This window comes from Sander vitreus, chromosome 9 (genome assembly GCF_031162955.1).
Source record: "Sander vitreus isolate 19-12246 chromosome 9, sanVit1, whole genome shotgun sequence".
Taxonomy (NCBI): domain Eukaryota; kingdom Metazoa; phylum Chordata; class Actinopteri; order Perciformes; family Percidae; genus Sander; species Sander vitreus.
This window is the reverse complement of record NC_135863.1, coordinates 1,063,396-1,077,050: the sequence shown is the minus strand read 5'-3', so window position 1 is coordinate 1,077,050 and position 13,655 is coordinate 1,063,396. Positions and strand designations below refer to the sequence as shown.

The 13,655-nt window shown below is 42.1% G+C and overlaps 1 protein-coding gene across 10 annotated transcripts in view; it reads right to left on the bottom strand.

The window, feature by feature from the left end:
• The window catches only part of mast2 (microtubule associated serine/threonine kinase 2), a 244,180-nt gene that overhangs the window by 14,458 nt on the left and 216,067 nt on the right, over positions 1-13,655 (bottom strand). For all 10 annotated transcript variants that reach the window (XM_078258289.1, XM_078258292.1, XM_078258293.1 and 7 more), the window contains 9 exons: positions 13,307-13,410; positions 12,050-12,258; positions 11,826-11,964; positions 10,669-10,801; positions 8,919-9,084; positions 5,139-5,240; positions 4,059-4,181; positions 3,308-3,417; positions 262-416 (listed from right to left, as the gene is read on the bottom strand). In XM_078258289.1, coding sequence (XP_078114415.1) covers positions 262-416; positions 3,308-3,417; positions 4,059-4,181; positions 5,139-5,240; positions 8,919-9,084; positions 10,669-10,801; positions 11,826-11,964; positions 12,050-12,258; positions 13,307-13,410 — 1,241 coding nt within the window. The remainder of the gene's footprint in view (positions 1-261; positions 417-3,307; positions 3,418-4,058; positions 4,182-5,138; positions 5,241-8,918; positions 9,085-10,668; positions 10,802-11,825; positions 11,965-12,049; positions 12,259-13,306; positions 13,411-13,655) is intronic.

Genomic DNA, 13,655 nt, shown 5'->3' with positions numbered 1-13,655 from the left:
CTAGTGGGGCCCTAAGTGAAGTTGAGTTTGACACCCCTGGTCTATAGTATAAAAACCTTAATAGACTCTGTGGTGTTCTCATATACAACAAAAAATGTGATAAACATATATGGCTCCAGGAGAACAAAACAACCTAAATAAAAAAAATATGCTAACCGCAAAAGTGTACACTCAAAAAAAGAAACCCATTTGAAGGGACAGGAGGAAGTCTAGAAATGGCCGAAGCTGTGTGGTTTTACATATGGAGATGGAGAAACTCACATCTCTGGAGATCCCACCAGCCAGGACCGATCTCTGGACTTGAGTCCGCTCAGGCTGTCGATGCGCTCTCCTCCCTCCTCGCTGAGGCTGCGTTTGGTGGGAGGAGGAGTCCTCTTCTCCTCGTGCAGAGACAGACGCTCCATGCTGCTGTACACCTGCACACAACATGGCGCATGTGTTAGGACGTTTCACGTTTGAATCATTCCCAAACATGACGCCACCTTTACAGCAACCTTTTTGGACCTGTGACTTGAAGAAATTCAGGGAAAAGTACTGGCCCGAAAGCCAGAGGAAGATCTGACTCCAGTTATCTATACACTCTAATTCCTGAGCGTTGGTTAATGAGACTAATCACACCAGAACTCAGGGATCAAAACTGAGACGATAGATTAAAGTCAACAAAGTTTACTGAAGTCCAGCATTTAAGTTTACAAAACACAATTGTTTTGTGTGTGTTTCCCTAACCGCAGACAAAGTATTCGGAGTTCAAGTCAGCAAAGTCTAAGTCAGATTATGAACCCCGTCAAACAAAATTCCTAATCTTTTTATCATCTTGCTTGAAGGTGTCCCCCTCCCGTCTCCGGGCAGATCCTGCAGCTCTCACACACACACACACACACACACACACACACACACACACACACACACACACACACACACACACACACACACACACACACACACACACACACACACACACACACACACACAGATCCAAGAGCCACCCCCTGCCGTTCCACCTCTCCGTCTGGTACAGAAAAACAGTCCCTAACATTCCTGAACTATAAGGTAATCAAAGCTTAAGCTAACTATCTGTGTCCCGAGTCTATACATTATACAGGGAATTCAACTTTAATACTGAGAATAACACATCTAGATTATAGAAATATTTATACAGACTCCATGGCTCCATGACCAAAGACCTGTGAAGACGACAAGTTGTCAAATTGTCAAGTGAATCTTGATTATTGTATTCGCTTCTCAAGCACACGCGATATACTACACGTAGACACAATAATAAGACCCTGTTCAATCTATTTCTTTTTATTCTACAGTGTTTTCATACAGCTTGTTTTCTTTGTTCTAATTCAGGAGCTAAAATGATACATTTGTCTCTTGGTTAGCTTGTGTTCACGCTCGTTCAACAACCAGCACTGGTCCAAAGCGGTCTCAAAGACGTAAACAAATGCCTGAAGAGAGCATACAGTTCTTTCATTGGTCAGAAATCTCACTGGAAGAATTCACCTCAGGCAAGACTTCCCTCATCTTTTTTTTAGCCAGAAAAACAAACACGGAGCACCCCAGTTGTTTTGGTTGCTGGGTTGATTGATACACCGCTCCAGACATCGATTGGAAGTGAACGCGAGAACACCCTTTTCTTAACGACCTCGGCTTGTTTGTTTTGTCCCGCTTCTGGGTTCGATTGCTGCGTTCACATATGCCCAAGTGAACCGATGTTTGAAGAGGGTGAACGAACCAGGTGTGAAAACACCCCCTAAAATATTAAAACCTCAAAAACACTGCAGCAAAGCTGAACCCTGTGTTTCTGGTGTTCAATCTGCTTTAAAATACAAACAATGACAGACAACCAGGGGATAAATGTGCCACATATGTTTCACTCAGAATTTCACAAACTAGCGAAAATGATCAATAATATATATATATATTATTATTAGGAAAAGAAATACTTTGGATCCACAACAAAAACTCAAATCACTTGTTCCTCGGACAATTACACATTATACATACACTCACCTAAAGAATTATTAAGAACACCTGTTCAATTTCACGTTTATGAAATTATCTAATCAACCAATCACATGGCAGCTGCTTCAATGCATTTAGGGGTGTCGTCCAGGTCTAGACAATCTCCTTACAATTCTTAAGAATGGTCTGAAAAAGGAAAAACATCCAGCATGCTGCAGTCCTGGGGGGTGAAAATGCCTTTTTGATGCTAGAGGTCAGAGGAGAATGGGGTGGTGGTGGTGGTGTAATGGTGTGGGGGATCCCTTTCGCCTTCAGAAATGCCTTAATTCTTTGTGTCATTGATTCAACAAGGTGCTGGAAGCATTCTTTAGAAATGTTGGCCCATATTGATAGGATAGGGTCAAACACGGTATTAGTATGGTGTTCCTCATCCTTTAGGTGAGTGTATATACAGATTAGTTATGCTTCTGCGGTATATAGACGCAGTGGGTACGTACGTAGGGCGTTGGAGATACCGACCCTACGCCGTAGCTCGACAGGTTTCTCTCACAAAATGTTACTTCACGTCGCGGCGACACACGTCGCTCGGCCATGGCTTGGTAGCGTGGCATTCCCCCCCCGACTCATTTCCTGGTTCTCCTTCTCCATAAACAACATGACCTCAAGGAGAGGGTTCACTTTTCCTGCTACAGATTTCCCACCGTGGTCAGAAAGAAGAACAGGAGAGACACTTTGTTTGTTTCTCTCACTGTGACTCTAGAGTCGCAACTCACTCCGAAGCTAATCGCCGTCACTTTCTCACTCGCTCTACCACACTAGAGTGCGGTTCGGGCCGCATTTTTTCGGTCTGAGCCCGGCCCGTGTCCGACAGAGCAGTAACCGAACCCGACCCGAGCCCGACAGGCATGAACATATTTATATCCAAGCCCGACTCCGACAAAGTTAAAATCTAACTTTTTTTTCTCATACTAATGACACATGTACGTTTGTTTGTGTGGAAATCTTTTATTAAGCAACTGTAGGAAGGCATTCGGAAATGTCAACAGATGAGCGCATCGGCTCACACGGGGCAACAAGCGCACGTTAACACAGGCGCGCACCTACATAATAAGCTTTTTTAAATTTAAAATGTTCAATGTCTTATCGCGCTGATGTGACCGAGCCCATGGAGGTATCCATCCTCTATACCACACACTCCCCACGCACACACATGACGGCCCTGCGATTCTCTTAAATTGATCGGCGCACAAGTAAAAAAACTTCAGGCCACTTACGTAGGCTACGGTGAAAGCTCTGCGTGGAGCCTCCACAGGACCATAAATCAGACTTTAGCGTGTACCTTGCTGAAACGAGGAGAGCAGGAGGAGAACTGTCGAATCTCCACGTGTTCATCGTCGTTGGTGTCGTCCTCTTCTTCTGAATCCAGATGGTGGTACCGGTCAGAGCGAGCTGAGAGAGAGACACGCACACACAGAGAAACGTTTATTTTTCATTTTCCAGATTATTTCTGGGGCATTTTAGGCCTTCATTGTGCAGGGAAAGAGGGGGGACAACATGCAGCAAAGGGCCACAGGTCGGAGTTGATCCTGCGGCCGCTGAGACAGAGCCTTTGTACACGGGGCGCTAGCTCTACCAGGTGAGCTGTCCAGGCGAAACCGTCAATATATTTTTTCTTTTTTGTATACTACTGGATCTCACACTTTCCAATATGCTTCTTTTTATTTTTTTTAAAGATTATTTTTTTGGGGGCTTTTCCCCTTTATTATAGTGACAGTGGATAGACATGAAAGGGGGGAGAGATGGGGGGATGACACGCAGTAAAGGGCAGCAGGTCAGATTCAAACACGCCCCGCTGCAGGACTCAGCCAACATGGGGCGAACGCTCTTACTGGGTGAGCTAGAGGCCGCCCCTCCCATATGCTTTTTCATTGGCAGTATGAATGTGTACTGTATATATGTTTCGGTGGATGCTAGAAACGGAATCGCCCTCTGGGGATAAAATATAGCTATCTGTATCCGTACACACAGTGATTAGGCTGTGTGCTGATCACAGTGATACAGAGATTTCTTTGAAGCCGTAAAAGACGTACTGTCGAAGTAGCTGGTGTCGTCCTCGGACTCCAGCTGGGGGATGAACTCGGCCTTTTGCCTCAGCAGGCTGTTCCAGTCCAGCTCTGTGAAGAAAGGGTGCTGCTTCACCTCAAAGGCACTTCCTGTGGAGATGACGGAGCGGCGGAGAAAAGGCAGAGAGGGCGGTGGTGGGGGGGATGAAAAGAGAAGGAACAGAGAGAGGAAACAGATGAGAACATACACATCGACAGCTACGGTTTCAGATTTGACCAGCGTTGGGATAAAAAACACCTGGAGGAGTCTGGTCTGCACCTTCACTTTGAAAGAAAAAAAACATCAGATTCAAAGAGTAACGCACAACACAGCAGAGCCCATCCGGCACAGAAGAAAACAGAGAGAGACTCCAACACACAAGGGTGAGTAAAGTGTGGACAAAGAGAATCAAGTTTCACTGGAAAAAACTTTTCAACAACCTTTACTACATTCTCAGAGACCCTTGACGGCATGTGTGTCGTCTCATTTTCACTGAGAACCGAGCTCTTTAAGTGTTCAACTATTTGTATTTTTCTCTGTATTACATCATCATTGCAAATAAGGAAATTCCTCCATTTTTTTTTCGAGGCTTAACCCTTGTGTTGTCCTCCTGGGTCAATAAGATTAATACTTTTTGGAATTCATGGTCAATAAACCTCATTTATATAGAATTATACCCAATATGTGAGTAAAAAAAAAGCAGAAATTATGAATGATTAGGACTAATAGTTAAGATCAGAGGAACGTATGTTGAGTGGATGAGTTTAGTCAGGATCCTGATTTGAAACCATTTCAATTTTCACCCGAAATTCAATGAAAGTGATCAATTGTAAAGAAGAAGAGCGTTGTATGGAATCCATCCTTTTTTTGTGGTAATTTGGTTAAAAAGAAACCCATATTTCTGATAGACATTTTTAAAAGGGCTCAAATTTGACCTGAGGACAACAAGAGGGTTAAATGAATGAATTAATTAATTAATTAGGGGTGTAACTAATGATTATTTTCATTGCTGATTAATCTGTGGATTATATTTGTGGATGGTGTGTGTGTGTGTGTGTGTGTGTTACCTGTGCCCAGTCTCTCCAGAGGATTTTGTCGCAGCAGTTTGGTGATGAGGTCCTGAGCCTCCTGAGGCAGAGCTTCGTCCTCCTCCGGCCAGATGATCTCATCTAACACAAACACAGCGACAACATGTGGATTACTGATGTCTTCACGAGCAAGAACACAAAAAAAATCAATGATGTCAGTTCTACATGGATGCTTTTGCAGGGTCCTGTGTTCTGTTGTTGTATTGTGTTTTGTGTTGTTGTTATTTTATTTTATTTGTATTAACCTTTATGTTACCAGGAAATAATCCCATTGAGATTCAGAATCTCTTTTTCAAGGGAGTCCTGGCCAAGACAGCAGTATAATAGTTCCATATTAAAATATACAGTAAAAAAACAAACATAAAACAGAAAAAGACAGTTGGTAATTTAACATCATCTCAACATAATCCCCAGCAGCGCTCAGTAAGTAACAGCACATGTGCATTTAGTACTCAATTAATCCTTTATCCTAATTATGAACTGTGCCATTGTTGGTAGGTAGTCTAATTTAAATTTATACCCGGATGAGGGTGCAAAAACTTTAAAGGTACTTTCACCGAAGACAGTTCGCGTTCGGGGGATGTCATACATGATTGGCCCATATGATCGAAGATTACATTTCCTGGTGGTGACTTTAGGAGGCAGGAGAGAACATAAGTAAGGAGGCAGTTTACACAGTATGGCCTTAAACAGAAAAATATACCAATGCTCCAACCTGCGATTGTGCAAAGAAGGCCGACCAACACTCTCATACAAGCTACAGTGATGAGTACGAAAACTGGAATTAGTTACAAATCTTAATGCTGCATGGTATACTGAGTCCAGCATTTTCAGAGAAGATTGATTTGCATGCATGTATAAAGTTAAAGTTCAACTTTTGGTGATGCGACCTTTTTTTTTGTGATTGTGTACGGTCATGTGTAGATTGTTGTGTTAAGCGTGGACCCCGGGAATGAACAGAACTGCTGCTTCAGCTACAGGTAATGTAGATCCTGATAAAGGAAATGAAATGATTTAGGACTTATTTACGTCGCTGTAGCCACATTTTTCATTGGGTATGATAACATTGCTGAGATCTGGGAACATGGTGTTATAGCTTGAATTGAGTCTGATGGGACAAAAAAACTAAAAGACGGTAATAATCAATCAGACGAGTTGGAAAAAAGAAAAACATTACAGTAGCATTTTATTTCTATATTTTAGAAATCCCAGATGCTTTTTTTTCTTATTAAACACACGTCCATCTTCACACCAACATGTTGTCTCTCGGTGTAAATTAACATTGCTACAGCTAGTCTTAGCACTTCCTGTTTATCGTTCCTGCATGAGTTCCACAGATGGGACCCCCCCAGAGTTCTGCCCTACACGATGCTCCTCACTGACAAACATCCTGCAGACCCTCGGTTCTTTATCACCACCGTGCATCAAGAAACACGCAGGGATCGATACAGGTTCATGATCATTGACTTGCCCTTTCATCAAACGGAATTCGAAAGGAGAAAAGAACGCAGACGAGGAATCACAATTGATTTAATTCCCAGTCCGTCAATGCCTGTGCTTCTGCGTTGCAGGGAAACAATTCTATCTGTCCATTTCAAGTCAGCATGCAAGCCCTCAGGCTCCAACATGAAACATTCACAATAAAACACAGACATACAACATCCATTTTTTCAAGCATTTGATCCATATTATAAGAATACTTTCTTTTCTGCACAGAAAAAGTGTTCTGCACACAGGGACTTGGAAGTAAAGTTCAGAAAACTCCAGCGGGTCAGAGGATACTTTCTGGGGAAGAAAATATGTTCTGGCTTTAAAATGGATGAAGTTTTTCTATTAACTGTTTTAAACTAGACCTCCTGTGTACACAAACATGTATATATACACTTTAACCTACAGTAGCAGTTCTTGTAATGGGCAGTTTGAGTGTCTGTGTCTTCATTTAATCTTACAAATTTAGATCGGTGGTTGACAACATTTTTGGCCCCTTGTGACCCCTTAAATCGAGTTAGTAGTTCAAACGAGTCATTTTCTTTGTCTGGCTATTTGATTGGAAAAGTACAGAAAAGTCTAGCAATCTTAATTTGCCGGTTGAATTCTGGTTTATCTTTGTTGTTTCTTTAGCCACAGATTTTACTGCAGGCCATTCTTTTGTGGAGCAGTTTATACTCCAGCAGAGTGCAGTTACACAAGTTTAGATGGTTCCACACAGGGGTTGATGCATAGGGTCCTATCTTGCACCCGGTACAGCGCAGCGTAAAGCCAGACGCAAGTGTCTTTGCTAGTTTAAGACCGACGCAGTTGGCAATTTCCCATCCAGCGTATTGCTATCTTGAGGCAGCGGGAAGTGATTGTGCCATTAACCAACAAAAACCTTGTCTACAGTCAATAACGCAGCATTTCATTGTTATTTTAACAGTAAATTAGTAAAATGCTCCTAGGCTCGTGCACAGCGCGCACACACTGTGCTTGTTACACACACAGGGACGCACAGCAGCACACACAGAAGAAGATTACAAATACAAATATTACGGTGCAGATCCTCCATCATAACAGCAATGCTCCAAGGTCCAAACGCGCCTGGCTTTTAAAGGGAATGGGAGATGATCTCTGATTGGTTTATTGCATGTTACGTCCAAAACTCACCTCTGATTAATGAAGACACTAAGTACAACCCTTTTGAACCATGCGCCCGGCGCACTGACCCTTTTTTCCGCCGTCAAAGTAACAAAAGTGGATTTGGACATGCCCTAAACACACCTTCGCCAGGCGTTTCACGCCGTGCGCTTACATTGTTAAAATAGGGCCAATAGACTGTACAAGTGAAGCCAAAACATCTGGATCGCCCCCTGATGGCTGGCTGCAGTATAGGTCATAAACCCCGCCCCCCTCTATGTTTGCTGATGGGACACGGGCCATCTAAAAAAATCTAAACACACGTTTTAGGTAGTTCTGATCACGCTGATTTTGTTCAAGTGTTCATTTTTCTGATAACTTTGGTTTTTATTAGTTATTTCTGGCTGAAACGTCATGTTTGGGGGCTGGGATTGACACACGATTGGTCGGGCGGGTGTATGGGCGGGACGTTGATACCGCGGCTCCACCGCCTGACCACTAATGCGCAGACTCTCACTCCAAAAGCACAAGATGGCTGTGCCCTGTATATACAGTCTATGTGCCACACAGCTAATATAACAGCTACTTTTCTTTTGGTTTATAATGAATTAGGTCTTATTTAGGTTAATTTAGCCATGGTTTACATTCTATTTTTTATTCTATTGAATTCTCTCTTATTTTTGGTTGTTATGAACTCCTGCGTGACCGGGCCTTGGTGGCTCTACTGGTGTTGCTCTACAACGATACTACTAAGTAAAACGTCTAAACCATGGGTGTCAAACTCAGCTTCCCTAAGGGCCCCCGTGGACAATGAGGATCATATCCAGGGCCAGACATGTCGAGTTAATTGCTTTTATGTCATCGAAAAAGTCAAATATCTTTGACTGTATTATTGCAGGTCTCATATAGTAGACAAGAATGTTGAAGAAAATGCCCAAAAACTGAAAATGTGCTGAAAAAAAGCCCAAAAACTTAGTAAGGAGTGACAAAAATGGGCCGAAATGTATTGTGAATCTAAATTGATATGGGGGCCGGATAAAACATTTGCAAGGGGCCGGATTTGGCCCGCGGGCCTTGAGTTTGACATGTGTGGTCTAAATTGATTGCAATAAAGGCTAAACACAAAAATGTCCCGTTGCTACTCACCACTGATGACCTGACCAAACAGCTCCTCTGGCGTGTCTCCGAAGAAGGGTGCACAGCCCACCAGGAACTCGTACAGGATGACTCCCATGGCCCACCAGTCCACCGGCTTCCCGTAGCCCTGACGCAGGATCACCTCTGGGGCGATGTACTCTGGAGTGCCGCACACCTGAAGAGGCATCAACGCACAGAAAATCAACTCAGGACTTGAAAAACAATGGGTTGCCAATTCAACCAATCCCCACGATATTCATACGACCTCGCAATCTTTCTGCAAAAAGACTGAAAAGAATGCTGTCCAATTTTACACAATCATAGCAGGGGGAAAAAGGTTCCAGAGCTGCACAGGCTAGCAGCTACATTAAATGCATATGGACATTTTACGATTATCAGTAACTTCTTTAAACAGCTGCCATGAAGGTAATGGGGAGGACTGAAAACCTCTTCATTCAGCCAATCTATGAGCAGTCTTTACCGGTTTAAAAACTCATTTGTGGCCACAACAATCAAAATGTTAAAGGGATGGTTCGGAGTAATTTCACCCTAGGATCCTTTGCACCATGACCTCGAGCCAAACCCCCCCCCCCCGAAGCTTTTTTCCCTTGGTCGAACATTAGGCGAGTTAGCGCTATCAGCCGAACAGCTTAGCGCAGGCGCTAATGGAACCAACTGTGTATCTCGTAAATGACCCCACTAATAATGCCCGGAATGGTACCAAACTTCTACAGTAGTACAAATAGGTTCAGTACTCATAAAACAAGGCATTGGAAAGTTTGTAAGTACAGCAGGAGTAGAGCTGGGCAATATATCGATATTATATCGATATCGTGATATGAGACTAGATATCGTCTTAGATTTTGGATATCGTATTATTGCATTATATATATATATATATATATATATATATATATATATATATATATACTGCATTACAGTAAAGTGATGTCATTTTCTGAACTTTCCAGACTGTTCTGTTCTATTATTTGCATTTACCTATTTAGACATTACTGATGATTATTTATCAAAAATCTCATTGTGTAAATATTTTGTGAAAGCACCAATAGTCAACACTACAATATCGTTGCGGTATCGATATCGAGGTATTTGGTCAAAAATATATGTATTTGATTTTCTCCATATCGCCCAGCCCTAAGCAGGAGTTTATTTAAATAACACTTGCCTGATGGTTTCTACTCTCCGCTGCTACCGCTACTAGCTAGCTAGCTAGCTCTCCGATTCTCCTCCATTAATTAGGGTGAAATTACTCCGAACCATCCCTTTAAGTAATAATAATGCTTCTTGAGGCCGTATGGTTTGTGCAATAGTGTCACAGTATACGGTTTATGTAGTGTGCAATTCATGTGGCCTGTGGCTTTGATTTACTTTGCACTATGTTTACATGTGGATTGTTGTTTTTATTGTTTCTATTTATGGAGCTTTATTAAGTGCAGCTAAAGTTGTCAGTGTCAGAGTCCAAGAAAAGTTCTCTCCAAATGAGACAACAAAGTATAATTGATAGATTACAATTAATGTTGCACTCAATTATTATATATCTATATATCTATATATATATATATATATATATATATATATATATATATATAAATATAAAAAGTGATAATATTATCTCAATATTATCACTTTTATTGTAAAATGACACAAAACTATTAGGCACAATGTTTGTTGTTGCAAACGTCATCATTTTGGGCCCCAAATAGGACAAAAAGAAGGAGGGAAAGATGTGAGCTGGTACCTGTTTATCGAGGAACTCTCTGGTGTCTTTCTCTATGTGTCCCTCGTAAAGGTTCGTGGTCAAACTCATCAAACCGATCTTTGAGAGACCGAAGTCTGTGAGCTTAATGTGTCCCATGGAAGTGATGAGAAGACTGCAGGAGAGAATATAAAGACATGGTTAAAGGTGCCTTCATTGTCATTTCTAAGCATACACAGAGAAACTAAATTTGTCTTGTGCATTCATCCTTCTTAATCAATCAATCAATCAATCAATCAATCAATCAATCAATCAATCAATCAATCAGACAGCTGCAGCTGATTCAGAGCGCTGCTGCTCGAGTCCTCACTAAGACCAAGAGAGTGGATCACATCACTCCATCTGAAGTCTTTATACTGGCTTCCAGTGCCTCAAAGAATTGATTTCAAAATACGGTTTAGGTCCAAAATACATTTCTGATCTGCTGCTACACTATGACCCACCCAGACCTCTCAGGTCGTCTGGGACAGGTCTGCTTTCTGTCCCCAGAGTCTGAACTAAACAGGGGGAAGCAGCATTTCTTATACTGAAGTTGCATTGTTGAAACTGTATGGAAATCTATATAAGCATATAAAGACTGCACTGTAATGTTTATTCTTGTATTTTAATTGTTTTCATGTAAAGCACTTTGAATTGCTCTGTTGCTGAAATGTGCTATACAAATATTACAATACAAATATTCTCGCTGTCAGGCAGAAACCATTCCATATTTTGACACTTTAATTTCTTTCTTTTTTTTAAATGTATAAATAAATGCTATTGGTCACCCTTTCCGTCTGTCTGTGGGTTTTACAAACATTTCAACACTGACGAGGTGATTTCGGGAAATTGCTCAGTATAATGGGGGGTGGGGGGGGGGGGGGGGGGGTGTTGAGGTGCTACGCACTATAACTTTAAGACCTGTTTAAAATCATTTATGACCTGGAACACAATACTTCAGCAAATTGAAGACTTTTTAAGACCCCAGGGAAACCCTTTTTCAATTTCCTGAAAAGCAACCACCTTGGACATACAACGTACAATAACATTCTTAAACCTTATATTTGTAAACATAGATAACTATAACCCTTTTAATTTGATTAATGTGGTAGAGATAAAATAATGGTATGTATTTAAGTGTGTCTGTGTGTCTGTCTTACTTGTCAGGTTTGAGGTCTCTGTGTACGATGCCATAATTGTGGAGATACTCTAATGCGAGGACGGTCTCTGCAAAGTACATCTGAGCCATATCGACCGGCAGAGCTCCGATGTGCTTCAGCAGCGTGGCGCAGTCTCCGCCTGCGGAGGACACGCAGCACGTCAAACACTAAACAACTACTACCGGTAACAATAAACTACGACTATAACATGACATCTATCTTACCCTCCACGTACTCCATCACCATACAGAGGTGTCGCCTGGTCTCGAAGGAGCAGAACATGGAGACGACAAACGGGTTCTCGGCGAACGTCAGGATGTCTCGCTCCACGAAGGCCTGCTGGATCTGGTTCCTCAGGATCAGGTTCTGCTTGTTGATCTTCTTCATGGCGAAACGCTGCCGGGTCTCCTTGTGACGCACCAGGAACACAGCGCTGCGCGGGGAGAGACAGACAGACAGTCGGAGGTTTCAGTCGTAATATATAGCTCACGTATCACTCACTTTGATATCTTCACTTATACCATGGTCTGGGTGAATGCTCGATTCTGATTGGCTGCAGGGTGTCCATAAAAAAAGCGTTATAGGACACCTACTAAAGGAGTTCCGGTGAAACTGATTGTTTACTGTTCTAAATGAATGCGCTACATTAAAACCAAAAGGAAATGTTTTATTTCCAACACTGTGAGGTTCTTCAGTGCCTCGTCCTCTGAACACCACAGGATGGCGCTAACACACAAGCTGCAAAAAGTAAGTTTTAGTGAACTGACTCTGTTTCACAGCGAATACCGTTATCTCACATCTCGTTCACTGTTCAGGTCGCTACTTCAGGCTCGGCCATCAGTAACGTTACACATCACGGATCAAATTGCTCGTAAAAGTCGTTATGTTGTTTTGGGGACAATGACATGGTTGGATAGCTTGTCTTGTTGTTCAACATACTGTCAAATTATTTTTACTGATTGCCAACGGTACACAATGTTATTGACGTTGGAGCTAGCATAGCTAGCATAGCGTTAGCTTTCTGGCTCGTAGCTGAGCTAAGGGTTCTACGAGCTGAGCGGACTATAAATATCTCCCGTTGCTAGTTTGCAAGTCGTATCTAAGGTCCTTCCTATTTCCTGGAGCTGGGAATAAGAATCTTATGGGATGGGAATGATTGTTCCAGGTTTTAGTCAAACCCTCAGGCGTAACCAGGAAAACAGTTAGTTAGAAAGAGTTATTGTTTGTAAAAACTTTAGATTTCGATTGTAAAACAAATTAAAATATAAACTTATGTTTTAAAAATATGTTATTTGGCAAGTGACCATGGTATAAGCGGGTTAATGCCCTTCGAGGTGTCCATTGTCAGGTATTAATGGACGACGGCGAGGCGTGAACCGTCCGACGCACAGCCGACGTTCTGATCTCACCTCACTGGACATTAACCCTTACATCAACTGTTGAAGCACCGATAATATTCTAAAATCAGCACGCTGTCTGACCCGTAGGCTCCGTTACTGATCAGCTTGATGTTTTCAAAGTCTTCCTCTCGAGGTGCTTTGGTTTTAGGCTGTGGAGGAGCTGCGGGGACAGTGGTGCCTCGGCCCTGAAACACACCAGAGATACATGAGCATGCTGACAATCAATCATGTGTTTATGCACCGTCTAAAAACTCTTCCTTTTTGGTTGTTCACATTTCCAAAAGAACAAAAAAATGAATGTTAATTAAAGGGTATTATTGATTGTTTTTTAAGCTGGACTCTATTTCCCCATGCATTGCTGTGTAAGTGACTAATGTCAACAAAAACCTTTGAAATTGGTCCGGTATTAAACGAGAGCGCTGTAACTGGC